Here is a 22321-nt window from a genome sequence, read left to right on the forward strand (position 1 = left end):
CGGCCCCTTGGGGGGCACCAGACGGGGGGAGGTCTCCAGCTGCCCTGAGGGGAGGCTGAGGCAGGATCCGAGCACCTGGCAACGGGCATTGGTCTTTGCTGGGGTGGGGGAGTCCTTTGCTCTCAGCCCTGCCCCTGCCTTTGAGCCCCGGGCTGCCCCCTAACCTCCAGCGCCCCTCCCTGTGCCACGCACTCCAGTGCGGCGACGGGGGGCCACGCGCAGGCCCTGGCAGCGTCCGTCCCCTTGTGCTGTGGTGTTTCCTCTGGCGCCAGCGCAGGGCCAGGCAGGGAGCCCTGGGCCCGGCAGAGCCGTCGGGGGTGGGGAATGTCGGGGGGCCCAGCAGAGCCGTCGGGGGTGGGGAATGTCGGGGGGGGCCTGTCAGAGCCGTCGGGGGGGCACGTGGAGCTGTCGGGGAAAGGGGTGGTCCAGTATCCTCGTCCCATGGGCGCCTCTGCCCCAAGAGGTCTGCTCAGCAGGGGGCGCCGCTCTCACAGGGTCCCTGCAATGGAGCAGACAGCAACAGGGGTGTCACATGGGCCCAGACCCGGGGGCGGGGCGGGGGGCAGAGGCTACAGGCCGGGGTTTACAGGGGATGCTGGGAGTGCAAGGGTGGGGAATGGGATGGGGGACAGTAGCTGGGGTGGGGAGGGGAGTGGCTGGGTTGGAGGCTCTGTGGTGGAGAGAGAAGGGGATCATGGGGTGAGGGGAAGGGGGCTGGGCTGGGGGACATGGGTGGAGGGAGCAGGAGTTGAGAGCCGTGGGGCAGAAGAGGGAGGGGCTGGGGGCCATGGGGCAGAGGAAGGAGGGGCTGGGGACAGGGGCGTCTCTAAGTATTTTGCCACCCCAAGCAGGGCAGGCAGGCTGCCTTCGGCGGCTTGCCTGCGGGAGGTCCCCGATCCCGGCTGGGGAACACGGGGTGGAGGGAGCAGGGGCTGGGGGCCACGGGGCAGAGGGGGCTGTTGTGGGAGCCGTGGGGTGGAGGGAGCAGGGGGACACAGGGTGGAGGGGGCAGGGGCTGGGGGGTGGAGGGGGCGGGGGCTATGGGGGCTGGAAGCTGGGGGTGGAGGGGGCGGGGGCTATGGGGGCTGGAAGCTGGGGGTGGAGGGAGCGGGGGTTGGGGGCCGTGGGTTGGAGGGAGCAGGGGGACACGAGGTGGAGGGGGCAGGGGCTGTAGGGCGGAGGGAGTGGGGGCCTCGGGGCACAGGGAGCGGGCGTTGGGGACCCAGGATGGAGGGGGCTGGGGTGGAGGCGATGGGGCCTGGAAGCTGGGGGTTCAGGGAGCAGGGGCTGGGGGGCGGAGGGGGCTGGGGTGGAGGCGGTGGGGCCTGGAAGCTGGGGGTGGAGGGAGCAGGGGCTGGGGGGTGGAGGGGGCGGGGACTATGGGGGCTGGAAGCTGGGGGTGGAGGGAGCGGGGGTTGGGGGCCGTGGGTTGGTCAGTCCTTACCGACATCTGGGCCTCATAGCTCCGTCGCAGGCGCTCATAGGCCTCCATGATCACGGCCCTTCTGCAAGGGGACAGCAGGGGTCAGCCCAGAGGCAGTGCCTGGCCCCCTCGCTACCCCACCCCGGGGTCCCCTGAGGGCCAGGGGGTTCTCACCCCCTCCCGTCCCATGGAGCCATAGGGCAGGCCCTCAGGCCCATGTGCTGGGGGGCGCCATGTAGTGGGGGGGGCGCTCGCTGGGAGGGGTCTGTACTCACTTGCTGGCCAGACCCCCGCCGGGGGGCAGGCTGGGGTTCACCTCGGACGCCAGGCACTGGAAGATGGCCACGAGGCTGGCAGCCCCCTGCTCCTGCAGCTCCCCGTACAGCTCTGTGGGGAGAGGGGCTGGCGCGTGACTGGCTCTGCCCAGGCACTCAAAGCCCCGCTCTGCCCCCCACCATACCTCCTCCATACCACCATACCCCCTCCCCGCTGCCATACCACCATACCCCCTCCCCACTGCCCCTGCCCCCATCCTGTTCTCACCCATCTGCCTCTGCCCTTCCCCTGCCTTCCCCCTGCTGCCCCTGTCCTCCTCCTACTCCCCTCCCTGCTGCCCCTGCCCCCCCCATGGCCTGAGGGGCAGTAGCTGCCACAGGCAGGCGTGGGCGCCTCTCGCTCTGGGTCCCATGGTCTAGCTGCCCCATAGCCAAAGGCCTGGTGCTGCCCAGGGCTCGACCTCACCCACCTGCCACCCGGCTCTCCAGGTGTGCGTCCAGCTCCCTCTCCTTCTGCAGGGCAGCCTGGGAGGTGCCAGGGGCCCCCCGGAAACACACCACCATGCAGGTCATGTTGTCGCGGCTTCCCTGGGCAGGAGAGAACCACCTGGGTCAGGGGGGGACCGAGGGTGGGGACAGGCGGCTGTAGGGGGCTCTGATGGGTCATTGGAATGGTGGGAGCCCATGGGGGCATTATGCCTGGATATGGCCCAGTGTGGAGCCCACGGGCCCATACAACAGCCAGATAAGGAGAGCAGCCTGATCTGCACCTTCCCAGCCCAGTGCAGGAAATCCATCCAACCAGACAGTGTTGGGGGGGGGTCCCTCATCTCCCCCCACCCCTGCCCCAAACCTCTGGCCAGGCAGAGATAACAGAACCACCGTCTGCTGGAGGGGAAAGGTCCCGTGCCCCACTCCCTTCCCCCTGAGCCAGCCAGTCCCTGCCCTGGGGGCAGATGGGAACCAGCGCCCCCTAGAGGGGAAAGGTCCCGTGCCTCATTCCCTGCCTCCCTGAGCCAGCCAGTCCCTGCCCTGGGGGTGGAAGGGAACCAGCATCCTCAAGAGGGGAAAGGTCCCATGTCCCATTCCCTGCCCCACCCCACCCTGCAGCTGGCTGGAAGCCAGCGACCCCTAGAGCCCAGTGGCCCTGCCCCCCATCCCTGCCTCACCTTGTAGAGCCCAGCGTCCAGGACCTCCTCGCACACGGCCTGTGGGTCCCCGCCGAGCAGCAGGCGGGAGCGGACGAAGGCGCAGAGCCCCTCGGTGTCGAAGGCGTCCCAGACGCCGTCGCAAGCCAGCACCAGGAACTCGTCCTCGCCGGGGCAGCGCGGCAGCTCGTACACCTCGGGCTCGGGCGACACCAGCTGCTCCGTCTGGCCCCGCCAGGCCACGGCCTTGTAGTCGAAGTCGCCCAGGGCGCGGGAGACGGCCAAGGAGCCGTTGACGCGCTGCAGCAGGACGGTGCCGCCGGCGTTCTCGATGCGCTCCCGCTCCCGCGGCTGGCTGGGCTTGTGGTCCTCCGTGTAGAAGGTGAGGCGGCCGGCCCGGCACAGCAGCGCCCGCGAGTCGCCCAGGTTGATGAAGTAGAGGTGGCCTGGCGAGACCAGCACGGCCACGGCGGTGGAGCCGGCGTGCTCCCACCCCTCGGCGCGGGCCAGCGCCTGCATGCGGCTGTCGATGCGCAGGAAGCCCTCCCGCACCGCCTCCTTCACCGCCTCAGGCGACTCCGCCTCCCCTGTGAAGGCCTCGCCCACCACCACCTCCCCCAGCAGGTGGCAGGCACAGAACTGCGCCACCGTGCTGCCTGCGTGCCCGTCGTACACGGCAAAGAAGGCCCAGGTGGCCAGGGCACCTGGCAGCTGGGGCTGAGCCGTGTGAGCGTCCTCCATGTGTGCCCGCCAGCCCTGCATGGCGCCCAGCCCATAGCGCAGCCCGCCCCCCTCGCCCCGCTCCAGCAGCTTCTCCGTCCGTGGCGCCTCCAGGAAGGAGCCGGGCCCCTCGCCACGCTCCGCCTTGAAGAGACGCGAAACCACCCGCTCCGCCTGCGACACCAGCAGCCGCACAAAGGTCGCCATCCTGTGCCCTGGGTACTCACCCTATTTCCAGGCCTGGTGCCCCCAACCAAGTGCCGTGGGGAATCACCCAGTGCCCAGGCCTGGTGCCCTGGGCCGTCACCACTTGGCACCAGCCCTCTGATCTCTGGCAAGTTTCAGTTAACTCCTCGGGGCCTTCCTGGCGCCCCCCATGGTGCCCTGCAGCCGGCTCGCCCCCTGGCAGCCCCAGGGACACATGCACTGCAGGGGCTGCCGCGGCTCTGTCCTCCCTGGCACCGTAATTCCTCATCCTGCAGCTAAATATGGAATGTTAAATCTCCTAAGCCCTGCCCGGCCATGGGCCAGCAGGCAGCTTGGGCCATGCGAGACTGGGGTGTGGGTAGCGGGCCCCCGGGCCCACCCCGCCCTAGCCACTGTGAGTGTTCTGCAGAGTGCAGACAGATTGGCAAGCGAGCTGTGAGCGGCGGCTGGATGGGGAGGGGCCGGGAATAAGGGGGATGGTGGGAATGCAGAGCAGGAGGGGGTGGAGGGGTGGGTGGGTGTGGAGGAGATGGACAGGGTAGGGGGTGGAGTGGCACCAGGGAGATGGAGGGGGCTACAGTGACAGAGCAGTTGGAAGGGGTGGGGGAGGGCAGGGGGGAGACGCAAGCAAGGAGGGGACCAGGCCCACGGTGCCATCATTAAAGTGTCCATTGTCCCATCACCAAGCTGTCCGGGGGCCATTCCCTTCAGGGGCGGGGGAGCAGCAGCAGGACCCAGCTGGGGTTGTGGTGTGGGGTGGAGCAGCAGGGCCCACCTGGCCTAGGCTGCTTTTCTCCCCGTTTGAATTCAGGGTTTCTCCCCACATAGCTTCACATAGAAACTTCACTTGTTTTCACTTCCTGTCCCAAATTGCTGGGCACTGTTGCTGGGTGACTGTGTTTATATATCCTACCTCCCCGCAGAGGTGGCTGCATCTCAGCACCAGCCGGCTGATCCCTGTATAAACAGCCCCACGCCCCACCCCAGAGATGGCTGCATGGCATTCTGGCAGCACCGGCTGTTGGGTGATTACTAATGTGGTGACTCCGTTATGCCCAGAAGGGGGCGGTGCTGTCCCCGGTGGTCCCCAGGTAGGGGGTGGGGCAGCGCAGGGTCCGTGCCACCCTGCTCAGCCTGGCGAGGGGCAGCGCTGAGTCCCAGGCTGGGCTGCATCTGTGGTAGATGCTCAGCTCTGTCCTCGCCCTCAACCCACCGGGGCGGCTGATGCCTGGTGTCCCACTGTGCCACCCGCCACCATCTCCATGGAGATGCCCCATTGCCACAGGCCCAACCACCTGCAGTCTGGGTGCTGAGCCAGGGGCTGCAGGTTTGGGTGCTTGGGGTGGCATGAGAGTGAGTGAGGAGGGGCTCAGAGTGCCGGGGGTCATGGCATGGGGTGGGGGGCAGCGGTTTGGAGTGACCAGGTGGAGGAGGGGTGCCTACCCTCGCCCAGCATGGCCCCCATGACTACCCCCCCCACTCCCATCCCATCATGCCATTAATTCCTCTTTCCCCAGAGTGCTCTGAGCGATGTCCCACTCCCACGCCTCCCTCTGCACCCACCCCAGGACCTACTCCCACCCCTCCCTCTCCACCCAGCACAGGATCAACCCCCCACCCCTCCCTCTCCACCCCTCCAGGACCTACCCCCACCCCTCCTCTCCACCCCTCCAGGACCTACCCCCACCCCTCCTCTCCACCCCTCCAGGACCTACCCCCCACTCCTCCCTCTCCACCCCTCCAGACCTATCCTCCATGCCTCCCTCTGCACCCACCCCAGGACCTACCCCCACCCCTCCCTCTCCACCCAGCACAGGATCTACCCCTCACCCCTCCCTCTCCATCCCTCCAGGACCTACCCCCACCTCTCCTCTCCACCCCTCCAGGACCTACCCCCACCCCTCCCCCTCTCCACCCCTCCAGGACCTACCCCCCACCCCTCCCTCTCCACCCCTCCAGACCTATCCTCCACACTTCCCTCTGCACCCACCCCAGGACCTACCCCCACCCCTCCCTCTCCACCCAGCACAGGATCTACCCCCCTCCCTCTCTCTCTATCCACCCCAGGACGGAGCTACCCCACCCCTCCCTCTCCACCCTCATAGAATCATAGAAGATCAGGGCTGGAAGGGACCTCAGGAGGTTCTAGTCCAACCCCCTGCTCAAAGCAGGACTAAGCCCCAACTAAATCATCCCTCCAGATCCCTCCAGGATCTACCCCCCATCCCCACCAGGATCTGCCCCCCACGTTCTCTCCCTTCCCCTGCGCCTTTGTCTCCGTCCCCCTTTGTCTGCGTCTCTCCCCCCCCACACGCTCCCCGCCCCTCGCCTTTGTGAGCCGCCGCCCGCCCTCCTCCGCAGCCCCCCCCCGCTCCCCCGCAATCGCTCGCGGGCCGGCGCGGAGCGGAGCGGAGGGGGCAGCGAGCTGCAGAGCCGCGGCTTCCCCACCCGGCCGGCCGGCGGCAGCAGCATGGGGCCGGGGAGATGAGAGCCGGGGGGCGCCGGGGGGCAGCGCCGCCGCAGCGCACCGCGAGCCCCATGAAGGGAACTGCGGGGCGATGGGGCAGGTCCTGGGGTTCGCCCACTGCAGTAGGTAGCGGGCGGGGCGGGGCGGGGCGCGGGGATCGGGCCTGCCGGGAGGGGGGACCAGGGGCAGGGTGGGGGATCGGGCCCAGGGGGTGGATCGGGACTGGGCGGGGGGATCGGGCCCGGCCGGGCGTGGGGACCAGGGGCAGGGTGGGGGATCGGGCCCGGGGGGGTGGATAGGGACTGGGCGGGGGGATCGGGCCCGGTTGGGCGTGGGGACCAGGGGCAGGGTGGGGGATCGGGCCCGGGGGGGGGAGGATCGGGACTGGGCGGGGGGATCGGGCCCGGCCGGGCGTGCGAACCAGGGGCAGGGTGGGGGATCGGCCCGGGGGGGGGGGATCGGGCCCGGGCGTGGCGGGATCGGGTCCGCTGCCCCCGTGAGCCCTCAGCCCAGCCTCGCTGCCCGGCCTGGCGCTCCAGCGGCTCCTGCTGCGGGGTCCCCGGGCAGAGCCGGGCCGCTGGGGAGCCGCCGCGGTGGAATCTCTCTCCGGCTCCGCTGGGGGCTGCTCTGCGCCCCGGGGCCTGGCTATGGCCCGGGCACGGCGGCAGGCGGCTTCCCGGGGCTGCAGGGGCGCGGCGCGGGCTCCGGGCCGGTTCAGCACCTGGCTGGGCGGAGAGCGGCAGCCGAGGGCCCCGGGGCTGAGCTAAGCAGGGACCCCGGGAGGTGCCTGGGGCGGATGCCAGGCCCGGGCCGCAGCAGGTGCCCCCGTGGGCTCTGCTCCCCGCCCGCCTGGAGGGACTCGCTTTGCTCTGGGGAGCTGGGGGGCCGGGGATCTTTGCTGAAATCCGACAGCGGGGCCAGGGGATGACCCAGCCGCCCCCCCCCTCCAGCCCAGGTCCGGGTGCGGCCGGGGCTCCGCGGGAGCTGGGGGGAGTCACAGGCCTGAGGCTGCTAAGGATCAAGCAGCAGGGTACAAGAGGTGCAGGCAGGAACCATTATCGTTTATTAGGTGCATTACGGTACCATCTATGAGCCCCAGCCATGGGGCAGGCCCCCACTGTGCCAGGGACTGTACATTTTTATTGCTATTGGGTGCATTACGGTAGTGCCTAGGCCCCCCCCAGCCACAGGGGCAGGCCACATTGTGCCAGGTACTGTACATTTTATAGCTATTAGGTGCATTATGGTAGGGCCTAGGACCTGCAGCCATGGGGCAGGCCCCACTGTGCCAGGCCCTGCACACACACAGAGCCGAACATCCCTCTTGGGAATTTGCCACTGAGACTTTCTGAAGGGAAATTCACTTTCGGCAACATTGACAATTTCTCAGGAAAATTTCAATTTTGCTGCAAAATTTCCATTTTCTGTCAGAAAAATCGTTCCCAGCCCCCCTGGCTCCTTTGCCCCTGGGTGGCCGAGGCTTCGTGGTGCTTGGCTCTGGGCAGCTCCCTAGACGCACCCCAGGGAGCCCACTTCATTCCTGCTTCAGGGACATGCGGGAGGGGTTTGGTCCCAGTCACGGATTAAAAACAAAGTTCCAAAAACTCTTAAGTATTTAGTAAAACAGGAATTTAATTTCCCAGCCGTCATTCACGGGCACTTGATCAGGGGGCGTGGTTGGGGCTGACCCCATTGCTGCAGTGTACACGAGGGGGCGTTATGCAATAGGGCACAGGCAGGGCTGACCAATTCCGGCAGTGAACACTAGGGGGCGCTGTGCTATAGGGCACAGCCAGGGCTGACCCATTCCGGCAGTGAACACTAGGGGGCGCTGTGCTATAGGGCACAGGCAGGGCTGACCCATTCCAGCAGTGCGCGCTGGGGGCGCTGTGCAATAGGGCACAGGCAGTGCTGACCCATTGCTGCAGTGCGCACTGGGGGCACTGTGCTATAGGGCACAGGCAGGGCTGACCCATTCCAGCAGTGAACACTAGGGGGCGCTGTGCTATAGGGCACAGGCAGGGCTGACCCATTCCCGCAGTGTGCACTGGGGGCACTGTGCTATAGTGCACAGGCAGGGCTGACCCATTGCTGCAGTGCGCGCTGGGGGCGCTGTGCAATAGGGCACAGGCAGTGCTGACCCATTGCTGCAGTGCGCACTGGGGGCACTGTGCTATAGGGCACAGGCAGGGCTGACCCATTCCAGCAGTGAACACTAGGGGGCGCTGTGCTATAGGGCACAGGCAGGGCTGACCCATTCCCGCAGTGTGCACTGGGGGCACTGTGCTATAGTGCACAGGCAGGGCTGTCCCATTGCTGCAGTGCGCACTGGGGGCACTGTGCTATAGGGCACAGGCAGGGCTGACCCATTCCGGCAGTGAACACTAGGGGGCGCTGTGCTATAGGGCACAGGCAGTGCTGACCCATTGCTGCAGTGCGCACTGGGGGCACTGTGCTATAGGGCACAGGCAGGGCTGACCCATTCCGGCAGTGAACACTAGGGGGCGCTGTGCTATAGGGCACAGGCAGGGCTGACCCATTCCCACAGTCGCACAAGGGGGCACTGGGCTCTGGCGCGCACTTGCAGGCTGAGCTGACCCCAGGGCGCCAGCGTTACTGACTGGTCCCCAAGCGAGAGGCTGGCCAGAGCCCTGGGGTCGGGACTCAGCCCTTTGGGGAGGAGCCTGGGGAACTGGAAGGGTCTTAATATCAGTGACTCAAAGGACAACAATATCCCCCCAGCATCACAGCGCCCGCTGCTGAGCCCTGCCCCTGGCCACACGGGCCCCCCTACTGAACCCTGCCCTGACCGCACGGCGCCCCCTGCCGAGCCCTGCAGCAGTGCCCCTCCCCGCACCCCCGGCCCTTTCCTCACAGCAGCTGGGCTTTGCCTTGACCCCCACCCAGTCTTGACCAGACCTGCCAGGGAGCCAGACAGTTTGGGGCAGGAGGAGGCTTCTTCACCCACCAGGGCCCTGGCAGTGGCCCAGCTCCTGCATTAACCCCTGGCCTGCACACAGCTGGGCTCTGAGCAGCTGTGGGGAGGGGGTGATGTCAGGCCCCGGAACAGCCTGTGATGGGAGGTGGCAGCACCTGCCCGCCCGTCTGTGGGGAGAAAGACCTGCCTTGGCCAGTGGGGCTCGCACAATGGTGCCCCCTGCTGGGCAGCCGGAAATAGGCCCCCTGGGTCTGGCTAGGGGCTGCCCCAAGGGTCAATGTCCCAGCAGAGGGGTTGCGGGGTAAAGCCACCCCAAAGACCCCAGCTCAGATCAACCCGTCTCTGACTCTCCCCAGCAACCTGCCCCTGCATAGAAAGGGTCTGCTGGAGACAGACGAGCCTGCACGTATTGGGGGGCAGTTAGAGCAAGGGGGCGGTGATGGTTGGAAGGGGTCTGGGGGAGGGAGAGGAGCAGAGTGGGAGACAGCGGGGGGTAGGGAAGGATGCAGCTCGGGTGCTGGAAAGATCCCCTGGGTCTCTGCACACAGGTACTTACATCCAGCAGCAGAAGGGGGCATCCTCCCCTTGGGCTAGTGAGGACGCGGCTCAGCAGGGCCGGGAACAGGAGAGAGTTTGTTGCAATGGATGTTCTAGTCGACACCTGCCCCCAGCCTGGGCATGGAGTGAGGCTGCGGGTTAGATTGCGCTGCTTGGAATCACGGCTCAGGGTTTGGTCTGGTAGTAAATGATGCAAAATGGCTGAGCCCCCCAGGACTGCTCAGTGGCCTGCAGGGAGCGGGGTGAGGTGCTCACTAGGGGGCGCTCTCCCCTGGCAGTCAGTGCTGGCCCCGATGCGCCAGTGCAGCGCTAGGGGGCGCTGTGCTGCAGGGAGCGGGGTGAGGTGCTCATTAGGGGGCGCTCTCCCCTGGCAGTCAGTGCTGGCCCCGATGCGCCAGTGCAGCGCTAGGGGGCGCTGTGCTGCAGGGAGCGGGGTGAGGTGCTCATTAGGGGGCACTCTCCCCTGGCAGTCAGTGCTGGCCCCGATGCGGCAGTGCAGCGCTAGGGGGCGCTGTGCTGCAGGGAGCGGGGTGAGGTGCTCATTAGAGGGCGCTCTCCCCTGGCAGTCAGTGCTGGCCCCGATGCGCCAGTGCAGCGCTAGGGGGCGCTGTGCTGCAGGGAGCGGGGTGAGGTGCTCATTAGGGGGTGCTCTCCCCTGGCAGTCAGTGCTGGCCCCGATGCGCCAGTGCAGCGCTAGGGGGCGCTGTGCTGCAGGGAGCGGGGTGAGGTGCTCATTAGGGGGCGCTCTCCCCTGGCAGTCAGTGCTGGCCCCGATGCGCCAGTGCAGCGCTAGGGGGCGCTGTGCTGCAGGGAGTGGGGTTCAGGGATGGGTGGACTCATTCCTTGTCTGGGGCTCAGGAGTGGACTGACCCCAATGCCTCCCTCTATCTCTTGCAGAAGAATCTCCTTCTACTGTCTCCACCACACCCGACTCCACAGATGGTGAGTCTCTGCCCCCCACACCCTGTCCCCAGAGCTCCCAGCACAGGGGGCGGAGCCCCTTCCAGTCCCATCCCTGATGGGGTTTGCATCCCCCACAGCCTGGAGGCTGGGGGTGGAGGGGCAGATCCCCTCCCAGCCTGGTCCCTCATGAGGATTGGGGGATGGGATCCCCCATGGCCCGGTCCCCATTGGGAGGTTGATGGTTTGGGGTGGGGGGGCAGATCCCCTCACAGCCTGGTCCCCCATGAGGATTGGGGGGTGGGATCCCCCATGGCTTGAGTCCTCATCAGGAGGGTGAGGGGATCTGTCCCCCCCTCACAGCCTGGTCCCTGGTGGGGTTTGGGGGGTTGGATCTCCCACAGTACGGACCCCATTGGGGGGTTGAGGGGGTGTCACGGTCTCACAGATCGTGCCCACTCTTAGCCCCGTACGGTCCCTGGAAGAAAGCCCCTTCTCGGGGGTCCACTCTCTCTCGGGGGTTAGGCCCCTCCACCTCCTGGAACCGCACCTCTCTGAGCCTTAACACGTCTGTCTCTCGCCGTGGGCCCCCTCAGGGAGTCCCCTCACTCTGGACCCCCGGGGCCTCCACTCCCAGAGGGAATAATGCCACCCTGCTCTCTAGACCAGAGCGATTCTCAGCCAGCGTAAAACAGGAGGGTTTATTGAGCATCTGAACACAGCACAGGAAAATCTCAGAGCCCTCAGGCCTGGCCTCCCTCAGCACAGCACATCTAAGTCTCTCCTGCAGCCAGGTGAGCTCTGCCTGCTCCCTCTCTCCAACCCAGAGCCCTTCCCCCACCCCCTGCTTTCCAGCTGGGCATCTGATAACACCTACCCCAAACCCCTCCTCTGTTCTTTGTCTTCTGTCCAGGTAAACAGGGTCTCCTGGACCTCCTCTCAACCATCCTTTGTCCCCCTCTGGCTGATCAGGTCACCGGGGTCCTCTCTTTGCAGCCCATTGTCCTCCCACTGGCCAGAACTGGCTGTGACTCCTGCGCTGGGCCTCCTGGTCACCAGTTGCTGGATTATCCATTCTCCAGGCCATTGGCTGGGGTCCCAGTTTCCCTTGCTGGTCCTCTGTACCAACAAACTCCCTCTCTCATCACCTTGTTAAATCTGTAACACCCAGGGAAACTGCATCCCACCATCTCTGCATGCAAAGCATAGAAACAAACAAGAACACCCCCCCCACACACACACTTCACATCTTTTCACCCTTCGAGTCTGAACTGAGCGGGGTCACTTAGCCAATGACCTGGGGAAGTTCAGGGCTCCCGCCCCAGTATAAAGCATTGGCTATAACACTGGCCCTCCCCCTCACACGGACCACCTCCATGTCAGACCCCTGGAGGAGCAGGCTCCATCTCAGGAGCTTGGCATTAGCCCCTTTCATTTGGTGCAGCCACGTCAGGGGCGAATGGTCGGTGTACACAGTGAAGCGCCGCCCAAATAGATACGGCTGCAGCTTTTTAAGGGTCCACCCCATGGCCAGGCATTCCTTCTCCATGGCCGCATAGTGTTGCTCCCGGGGCAGCAGCTTCCTAGTCATCTACACCCAGCCAGCACCAACTTCTCCCTGTCCCAGTACGGCTTCATCATGTTGGCACGGTACACCCGGTGGCTGTGTGCCTGGTTGGACAGTTCCACGACATAGTTCACCTCGTTTACCTGTCTGATGACCTTGAAGGGGCCGTCCCAGGCAGCTTGTTCTTCCTCACGGGGATGAGAAGCATCACCTGGTCCCCAGTAGCATAGGAGCAGGCATGTGCTGAGTAGTTGTACCAGACCTTCTGGTTTCTCTGGGTCCTGGCCAGGTTTCCTCTGGCTAAGCCCAGGAGCTTTTTCCGGAAGGTCAGTACATATTCCACCACTGATTCTCCATTGGGAGAGGCCTTCCCCTCCCACTCATCCCTCATCCAGTCGAAGGGTCCCCTCACTCTCTCCCCATACAGCAACTCGAACGGGGAAAACCCTGTGGATTCCTGGGGCACTTCCCTGTATGTGAACAGCAGGTGGGATAAATACTTGTCCCAGTCCTGCGGGTGCTGGTCCATAAATGTTTTCAGCGTCATCTCTCCACCAGCCCATTGGACTGAGGGTGGTACACCGAGGCTCAGGTGTGCCGGACCCCACACTTCTCCCACAAGCACTGGAGCAGGGTTGACATGAAGATGGACCCCTGGTCTGTAAGGGCCTCCTTGGGGAACCCCATGCTGCTGAAAATGGTCAGCAGCGCGTCTGCCACAGTGTCTGCCTTGATAGACAAGGCCACGGCCTCGGGGTAGTGAGTAGCGAAATCTACCACCACCAGGATGTATTTCTTCCCTGAGTGGGTCGCCCTGCTGAGGGGCCCCACTATGTCCATGGCCACCTTCTGGAAAGGCTCCTCTATGATGGGCAAAGTGCTTTACACTTATCCCGGGCCTTCCCCATCCTCTGTCAGGAGTCACAGGACCCGCAATACTGTTGGACAGCGTCAAGGATCCCAGGCCAGTGAAAGTTCTGCAGCAGCCTCTGCCTGGTGCCCTGAAAGGGGAATATCGTGGACCAAGTAGAACAGTCTGCGGCGGTACCTCTGGGGAACCACCACCTGCCTCCTGGCCTTCCAAGGTTCAGTTTGCCCTGAACCAGCCCATTCCCGGTACAGGAATCCCGTCTACCACAGGAATCTCTCCCGGCGTTTTCCCCCTGGGATCCTGCACTGCTGTGGCCAGCAAGGGCCCTCAGCTTCTCCAAGGAGGGATCCTCCTGCAGCTCCATCAGGAATTCAGCTGCTAGGTTTGAGGCTCCATCCGTGGTTGTCAGTTCCTCAGTTTCCCCACCTTGGGACGGAGGCTCCAGCCCAGCCCTGTCAAGCCCCATCCTCGGTGCTTCGGTCCCCCCCTTCAGAAGGTCCTGCGTCCCTCACCGGCTTGGGCCCCGGGTAAGGACCAGGGCACTCTGAGTGCCATCCAGCCAGTTCTCCAAGTCATTACCCATTAGCAGTTCAGTGGGCAGGTGATCGTGCATCCCAGCCTCTTTGGGTTCCTCAGCCCCCCATTTCAGGTGCACTACAGGTACTTTGATGGGGGGCCCGACCACTCCCCTCAGGGTCATGTAGGCATTGGGCACTAGCTGGTCTGGGTCCACCACCTCGGGCCATGCCAGTGTCACCTCTGCACCCGTGTCCCAGAACCCCTGGACTGGCGGTGCCCCCTCTCGGTGGGCTTCCACCCAGTTGACACCCTGCGGGTTCTGCTTGGCCGCCATTTCCTTCATCTTCAGGCACTGCGCCACCTTGTGTCCTTTTGGCCACAGTAATTACATTTCAGGTCCCACGAGGGGGGTCGGCCCGCCCTGGCATTCATGGGCACCCCTGAGTTGTGCTTCCTGGAGTCCCCCGATGTGGGTCTCCCTCCTGCCCCATATCTGCTTTCTACAAACTCATCCCACCTCACAGATCTTTGGGCTTTCGGTCCACTAACCACATCTTAAGGTCTGGAGGGCAGATGTCAGACAGCTGCTCCAACCCCACCAGGTTATACACGTCCTCTGCGATAGTGGCCCCTGCGCCCTTCCCCCACTTGCGTAGATATTCCTCCAGCAGGTTGGCGACCTCCTTGTAAGTGACACCTGAGGTCTTGTGTACGCCCCAGTATCGTTTCCTGTACGCCCCAGGGGTCAGTTCAAACTTCAGCAGCAAAGCCTGTTTGGACAGGTCGTAGTCCTCCATCTCAATACCATCCATTTGGCTGAACGCCTCCATGGCCTTGGGACCCAGCAGGGAGGTCAGACAGCGAAGCCTGTCTGGGGGTCAGTCTGGTTCAGATCACAAGCCTGCTCAAAGGCTGTGAGGTAGGCACTGTGGCAGAGTCATAGAATCATAGAATCTCAGGGTTGGAAGGGACCTCAGGAGGTCATCTAGTCCAACCCCCTGCTCAAAGCAGGACCAAACCCAACTAAATCATCCCAGCCAGGGCTTTGTCAAGCCTGACCTTAAAAACCTCTAAGGAAGGAGATTCCACTACCTCCCTAGGTAACCCATTCCAGTTCTTCACCACCCTACTAGTGAAAAAGTTTTTCCTAATGTCCAACCTAAATCTCCCTCTCTGCAACTTGAGACCATTACTCCTTGTTCTGTCATCTTCTACCACTGAGAACAGTCTAGATCCATCCTCTTTGGAACCCCCTTTCAGGTAGTTGAAAGCAGCTATCAAATACCCCCTCATTCTTCTCTTCTGCAGGCTAAACAATCCCAGTTCCCTCAGCCTCTCCTCATAAGTCATGTGCTCCAGCCCCCTAATCATTTTTGTTGCCCTCCGCTGGACTCTCTCCAATTTATCCACATCCTTCTTGTAGTGTGGGGCCCAAAACTGGACACAGTACTCCAAATGAGGCCTCACCAGTGCTGAGTAGAGGGGAATGATCACATCCCTCAATCTGCTGGAAATGCCCCTACTTATACAACCCAAAATGCCATTAGCCTTGGCAACAAGGGCACACTGTTGACTCATATTCAGCTTTTTGTCCACCGTAACCCCTGGGTCCTTTTCTGCAGAACTGCTGCCCAGCCATTCGGTCCCTAGTCTGTAACAGTGCATGGGATTCTTCCGTCCTATGTGCAGGACTCTGCACTTGTCCTTGTTGAACCTCATCATATTTCTTTTGGCCCAATCCTCTAATTTGTCTAGGTCCCTCTGTATCCTATCCCTATCCTCCAGCGTATCAACCACTCCTCCCAGTTTAGTGTCATCTGCAAACTTGCTAAGGGTGCAGTCCACACCATCCTCCAGATCGTTAATGAAGATATTGAATAAAACCGGCCCCAGCACCGACCCTTGGGGCACTCCACTTGATACCGGCTGCCACCTTGTCCCCGTGGGTCCTGCGCTTCTAGGTGGTTTATGCCAACCTCAGTGGCTCACTGCGACCCTCCACGTAGCCCTTCTCTCTCTAGGGCCAGGGTTACCATCCACTGAGCCCTTTTCATCATAGGCCTGCAAGGAGGTTGGGGAGAGAACTCCCACAGTCTCTGTTGGCCCTGGGGGCTTATTTCAGAACAGTTTAGCCTCCTGTCCTGACAGGGACCTGCCTTCCCCTCCCAGGAGCTGTTCCTGTAGTGGTGGGTTGGGGGGAACCCAGGCCCGCCCTCTACTCCGGGTTCCGGCCCAGGGACCCTAATGGCAGCAGCTGTTGGCAGCCAGCCTTTCACTGCCAGAGTTGCTACATTTCCCTGGGCCACTTCCCCACCGCTCTCCTGCTTCTCCCTTACCTTAGGGCTCCCTTACCGTGTCGTCATTAACCAGCCACACTTCCTCTCCTCTGGCTCGCCGGCTCCCCACACCTAACTGGAGTGAGCCCTTTTATAGTATCAAAAGGGCCTTAATTAGAGTCAGGTGGTCACATTACTTTAATGGCCTCACCTGACTCTTTGCAGGTTAATTGGAGTCAGGTGTTCTCATTAGCCTGGAGCAGCCCCTGCTCTGGTCAGTCAGGGAACAGAAAACTGCTAATCCGGTGGCCAGTGTATCTGCCTTCGATTACTTTGTTGTACCCAACTGGCCTGGGTCTATCACAGCATCAATATCCTGGGGCAGCAGTTTGGTGTCTGGATTCCGCACAAAGCTGGCGTCTCGAAGCCCTTCCCCTCTTACCCCCGGCAGGGCCCCTGGGCCCACCTGTCCAACTCCAACTCGTGCTTTTGCTGTTCGGCACGGTCCACCAGCCTCTGCTCCTCCAGCTCCAGCTCCGGTCTCCACAGCTCCTCCAGGGAGAAACCTGACTGGGCCCCTCCTGTGCTGGCTGGGGAGTCGGGTCTGATAGATTCCTGGCTGCTACACGGGCTGCCCCCACAGCTGCTCTCCGGGCACCCCGGGAGCCCCCAGGGATCTGGAGCCTGTTCCACAGACTGGTCATTCTCTACAAGCTGAGCCATCAGCCGCTCCACGCTCAGCCCTCTCTCCCTGCCAGGTCCCTCTTACAGAGCTGGTTATAGGCCATTTCCATGCTAGTTCCTTCAATTCCCTTGTTTTATCACTGGCAGCCACTCACTGCAAAGTGCCTGCACTCACAGCCCACCCTCTACAGGGTGCATCTGCCAACCATCCTCTGCTACCACGTTGTCACGGACTCAAAGGTCATGCCCACTCCTGGCCCCGTACGGTCCCAGAGGGAATAATGCCACCCTGTTCTCTAGCCCGGAGCGACTCTCAGCCAGCGTAACACAGGAGGGGTTATTGAGTGCCTGAACACAGCGCAGGAAACTCTCAGGGCCCTCAGGCCTGGCCTCCCTCAGCACAGCACATCCCAGTCCCCCTGCATCCAGGTGGGCTCCGTCTGCTCTTTCTCCAGTCCTGAGCCCCCCTGCTTCCCAGCTGGGCATCTGCTATCACCTCCCCCAAACCCTGCCTCTGTCCATTGTCTTCTCTCCAGGTAAACAGAGTCCCCTGGGCCTCCTCTCCTCTCTTCTGTCCTCTGTCCCCCTCTGGCTGGAACCAGCTGGTCAGATCACCAGGGTCCTCTCTCCGCAGCCCATTGTCTTTCCACTGGCCAGAACCGGCTGTGACTCCTGAGCTGGGCCTCCTGGTCACCAGTCGCTGGGGTGTCCATTCTCCAGGCCATTGGCTGGTCCCAAGTTTCCTCGTGGGTCCTCTGTAACTACAAACTCCCCCTCCCATCACCTTGTTAAACCAGTAACACCCAGGGAAACTGCATCCCACCTCCTGTGCATGCAAACCATTGAAAAAAACAAGAGCCCCCCCACTGCATCACAGGGGGGCAGAGCCCTTCACAGCCCGGTTGCTGGTGGGGTTTGGGGACTTGGATCCCCCACAGTCTGGTCCCCATGGGGGAATTGAAGAGGGAGCAGATCCCCTCAAAGCTCGGTCCCTGGCAAGGTTTGGGAGGTTGGATTCCCCACAGTCTGGTCCCCATGGGGGAATTGAAGAGGGAGCAGATCTCCTCAAAGCTCGGTCCCTGGCAAGGTTTGGGAGGTTGGATTCCCCACAGTCCCGTCCCCAACAGGGGGTTGACGGGGGGGCAGATCTCCTCACACTCTGGTCCCCATCAGGGGGCTGAGGGGGGGCAGATCCCCTCACAGCCTGGCCCCTGGTGAGGTTTGGGGGGTTGGATCCCCCACAGTCCGGTCCCTCGCTGGGGTCTGAGGTTCGTTTTCCCTCCTTGCCCGGCCTCTCTGCCCCAGTAACCCCCGCGCCTCCTCGGCAGGCGGTAATGATGAGTCGGATTTCCCGGAGCTGCAGACGGCGCGGGAGTTCTCCGAGGACGAGGAGGAGGAGACATCCCTGGACTGGGGGACCCCGAGGGAGCTGACCTTCTCCTACATCACCTTTGCGGGTGGCCCTGACACCATCCCTCCCAGCGAGCCTGGCCCCCGGGGGCGGCGGGACTCCCTGTCCCGCCGGGTGAGGGGCCCCCTGCCCCGCCCCGAGACCTGCGAGACCTTGGTGCCCATGCTGGGCGACAGCCTGGAGAACATCCCCAGCTTGTGCCAGTCGCCCGAGGGCGAGCAGGGGCTGCCGGCCAGGCAGTGCCAGGGGCTGGAACCCTTCTCGGCCTGGGATGCCCCGCTGAGCTACGCGGATGAGCCCAGCTCCCTGGGGTGGGAGGAGCCACAAGTCATGCCAGGCGGGGGTTGGCCTGGCCTCCCCCCTTTCGGGGCAGCAGAGCAGCCGGGAGCCCTCACCGCACACTCAGGTGGGAACCATGAGAGAGGGGCTCTGTTGGGGGGAAATGAAGGGAGGTGGCTGGGGGGATGGAGGAGGGGCTCTGTTGGGGGGAAATGAAGGGAGGTGGCAGGGGGGATGGAGGAGGGGCTCTGTTGGGGGGAAGGGAAGGGAGGTGGCAGAGGGGATGGAGGAGGGGCTCTGTTGGGGAAGAGAAGGGAGGTGGCACGGGGGATGGAGGAGGGGCTCTGTTGGGGGGAAGGGAAGGGAGGTGGCTGGGGGGATGGAGGAGGGGCTCTGTTGGAGGGGAAGGGAAGGGAGGTGGCTGGGGGATGGAGGAGGGGCTCTGTTGGGGGGAAGGGAAGGGAGGTGGCTGGGGGATGGAGGAGGGGCTCTGTTGGGGGCAAGGGAAGGGAGGTGGCTGGGGGGATGGAGGAGGGACTCTGTTGGGGGGGAAGGGAAGGGAGGTGGCTGGGGGATGGAGGAGGGGCTCTGTTGGGTGGAAGAGAAGGGAGGTGGCAGAGGGGATGGAGGAGGGGCTCTGTTGGGGGGAAGGGAAGGGAGGTGGCTGGGGGGATGGAGGAGGGGCTCTGTTGGGGGGAAGGGAAGGGAGGTGGCGGGGGGATGGAGGAGGGCTCTGTTGGGTGGAAGAGAAGGGAGGTGGCAGAGGGGATGGAGGAGGGGCTCTGTTGGGGGGGAAGGGAAGGGAGGTGGCTGGGGGGATGGAGGAGGGGCTCTGTTGGGGGGAAGGGAAGGGAGGTGGCTGGGGGGATGGAGGTGGGGCTCTGTTGGGGGGAAGGGAAGGGAGGTGGCTGGGGGGATGAAGGAGGGGCTCTGTTGGGGAAGAGAAGGGAGGTGGCAGGGGGGATGGAGGAGGGGCTCTGTTGGGGGGCTGGGGCAGACTGCATTGCTGGAGGGGGACTGCAGCTGGGCTCGTGGGGTGTTGGGCTGTCGATGACCCCGGCGATGACCCCTCCACTCCCCTGTCTGTGGCAGAGGATGCTCCGGAAATGGCGCCAGGGGACTGCCCGCGACCCAAGGTCCTAATGCCGTGTCCTGCAGGGGGCACCCCCGGGCTCGCTTACGCCGAGATCAGCCAGCACCCACCCCAGCCCTCAGCTGCCCCCAGCCCAAGGGAGGAGGAGCTGGAGCCACAGGAGGAGGGGCCGCAGGCAGATACGGAACCAATCACAGAACAGCAGCTGGATGGGCTGGACCAATCCGGGAACACTCTGGGAGTATACATCATAGGTGAGCAGCCAATGAAGACACAGAAGCTGGGAGCGAGGTGCGGGGCAAGGGACAGGTGAATAACAGGGCTGTGGCTGGGCACTGCCCTGGGGAAGCTCACAGCACTGGAGCCCCTCTGCTCTGGGGAAGCTCACAGCACTGGAGTCCCAGGCAGGGCACTGCTCTGGGGAAGCTCACAGCACTGGAGTCCCAGGCAGGGCACTGCTCTGGGGAAGCTCACAGCACTGGAGTCCCAGGCAGGGCACTGCTCTGGGGAAGCTCACAGCACTGGAGTCCCAGGCAGGACACTGCTCTGGGGAAGCTCACAGCACTGGAGTCCCAGGCAGGACACTGCTCTGGGGAAGCTCACAGCACTGGAGTCCCAGGCGGGGCACTGCTCTGGGGAAGCTCACAGCACTGGAGTCCCAGGCGGGGCACTGCCCTGGGGAAGCTCACAGCACTGGAGCCCCAGGCGTGGCACTGCTCTGGGGAAGCTTACAGCACTGGAGCCCCAGGCAGGGCACTGCTCTGGGGAAGCTCGCCGCACTGGTGTTCTGTGGGGCACTGCCCTGGGGAAGCTCTCAATGCCCAGAGTCCCCAGCTGGGTGCTGGCAGGGCTGCCTCAGCCCCCTGCCCCAAGAGCTCCTCCCAGCTTCTGAGCTGGTGCCGGAGCAGGATCCCAGGACAGGTGAGTCAGCAGGTAAACATAGCCCCAGTGCTGACAGCAGCACGTCCCGGAGCAGCGGCGGAGGGACTGTGGCTGGCACATGCCTCCCAGAGAATGTTACAGCTGGAACTGGGACGCTCCAGCCTCCTGCAGGGCCAGGCTGGGCTGAGGCTCAGGGGCTGGTTTTACAGGGATCCTTCCCCAGTGCTGTAATGCAGCCACCTCTGGGGTGGGGCACGGGAAGTGGTTATATGGGGATCCCTCACCCAGTGCTGTAATGCAGCCACCTCTGGGCTGGGGCGCGAGGGCTAGTTATACAGGGATCCCTAACCCAGTGCTGTAATGCAGCCACCTCGGGTGGGGTGCAGGGGGTGCTACACAGCCATGCAGCACTGAGGAACGGGGTGTATCCGAGTGCCCCCACAGGGGAAGGGGGTTCTAGTTAGCAGAATCCATCACAGCTGGAGTCAGCCCAGCATTCTGGGGTTCACACTGGTCTGTAATAACCGCCAGGGCTGGGGACACAGCGCCCCCTAGAGCCACACTGGGGTCAGCACTGACTGCCAGGGGAGAGCAGGGACACTAAGTCCCCTGTCCCGCTCCCTGCAGCACAGCGCCCCCTAGTGCCACACTGGGGCATTGGGGTCAGCACTGACTTGGGTGGGGGAGCACCTCTAGTGAGCCCCCACCCCCACAGTGCATCTCCCTGGCTTTGCCTGGAGGGATCTGAAAACCTGAGGGGTGGGGGTGGGGGAGGAAGATGAGCAAGGCTCCCATTGCTTCTTCCCCACTGGCCCGTCCTGATGCCCCCATGGCCCTGGCGGCAGAGACTGGGGATTATCCATTGACAGGGTCCCTGAGCCCTGCCAATCACTGTGGTTCTGGGTACCCTGGCCCAGGGCCCTGGGGCCTGGTTGGCAGGTTCCATGGGTGGCACTGGGGGTCGGGGCTGAGACACACAGCTGCAGGCTGCCTGTGGGGTCAAACTAGGGACCCCATACTACAGGGAACAAGGTCTCACTGTCAGGAGTGGGGGGCTGGGAGCCAGGACTCCTGGGTCCTATCCTCAGACGTGCCCCAAATTGCTGTTCACCTTGAGCGAGTCCCTTCCCCGCTCAGTGCCTCAGTTTCCCCTCTGTGCAATGGGGAGAGTGACACTAACTTGCTCGGTTACTGTGGTCAGGGAGAACGAGCGGGGAGCGGTGCTGGGATGTAGGGTGCAGGGCTCAGCTCCCCATTTCAGGGTGTGTGTGTGTGTCAAGTTCAGTACCAAAAATTCAGGCGGCTAGAGTCAGTGGTCACTTCTGAAAATGTTGACCAGAGTCACAGTGTCTGGGCCAAAGCTGGGAATAGAACCCAGGAGTCCTGGCTCCCGGCTCTCCCCCCCCCCGCTCTGACCACTGCACCCCATTCCCCTCCCAGAGGCAGGGGCAGAACCCAGGAGTCCTGGCTCCTAGTCCTGTGCTTTAGGCATTGGATCGTCCTCCCCCCCCTGGCTATTACCTGCCCCCCACCACTGCCCGTCGGCACCGTCCCTCCCATCCCCGGTGCGGCCGAGCACCCCTGCAGGACAGGAAGGGGGATGGGTGATGGGAGACAGCAGCTGGCATTCGTTGGCTATAAATAGCCCCCGGGCTCCCCCCCCTTGCACAGCCCCCAGCCCCCACCCGGAGACGGTGTGCCGTGGCGACGGGACCCTCGCACCGCGCTGCAGGCAAAGGGCTCGCGATGGGCAACGCAGGTTAGAGATGCCCCATCGCGGCGGGGGGATCTCAGGGCTGAGGATGGTCGGGGGCATTGGGGGGCTGCGCTCAGACAGGGATTGGGGCTGAGTCATTCTTGGGGGCCGGGGAGTGGCTGGGGGGACATTGCGGCCAGGGCTGGGCTGTGAGAGCGGGGTGGACGGAGGCTCGGGGGGGGGAGGGGCTGGGATCAGAGCTGGGGGTCGTAGTGATTGCTGGGGGGGGGCCCAAACCTCAGGGCGGTGACCGCCCCCCCACCCCAGTCTGTGCCTGTGAGCGACGTGGCCCCAGCCTGGCACTTGGGCCTGTCAGTTACCAGGTGGGGGAGGGGGAGCAGCACCAT

At 63.9% G+C, this 22321-nt stretch overlaps 2 protein-coding genes across 4 annotated transcripts in view; one reads left to right on the forward strand and one right to left on the reverse strand.

The window, feature by feature from the left end:
* Positions 1-1694: 1694 nt before the first annotated feature.
* On the reverse strand, positions 1695-4958 carry PPM1N (protein phosphatase, Mg2+/Mn2+ dependent 1N (putative)). The gene is made up of 3 exons (XM_044987911.1): positions 2868-4958; positions 2169-2286; positions 1695-1810 (listed from the first exon to the last, which is right to left on the reverse strand). Exons 1-3 carry the CDS (start codon positions 3771-3773, stop codon positions 1695-1697), a joined length of 1140 nt encoding a protein of 379 aa, XP_044843846.1. The 5' UTR covers positions 3774-4958.
* A 1215-nt stretch (positions 4959-6173) lies between these two features.
* The window catches only part of RTN2 (reticulon 2), a 28130-nt gene continuing 11982 nt past the window's right edge, over positions 6174-22321 (forward strand). The window contains exons 1-4 of one of the 3 annotated variants that reach the window (XM_044987908.1): positions 6174-6362; positions 10634-10678; positions 17882-18370; positions 19336-19590. In XM_044987908.1, the coding sequence (XP_044843843.1) occupies positions 6332-6362; positions 10634-10678; positions 17882-18370; positions 19336-19590 (820 nt within the window). In that variant the 5' untranslated portion in view covers positions 6174-6331. Of the gene's footprint in view, positions 6363-10633; positions 10679-17858; positions 18371-19335; positions 19591-21918; positions 21978-22321 lie in introns of those variants that run through there. The other 2 variants (XM_044987909.1, XM_044987910.1) reach the window with 2 other exon arrangements.

Source organism: Mauremys mutica, chromosome 15, assembly GCF_020497125.1.
Source record: "Mauremys mutica isolate MM-2020 ecotype Southern chromosome 15, ASM2049712v1, whole genome shotgun sequence".
Taxonomy (NCBI): domain Eukaryota; kingdom Metazoa; phylum Chordata; order Testudines; family Geoemydidae; genus Mauremys; species Mauremys mutica.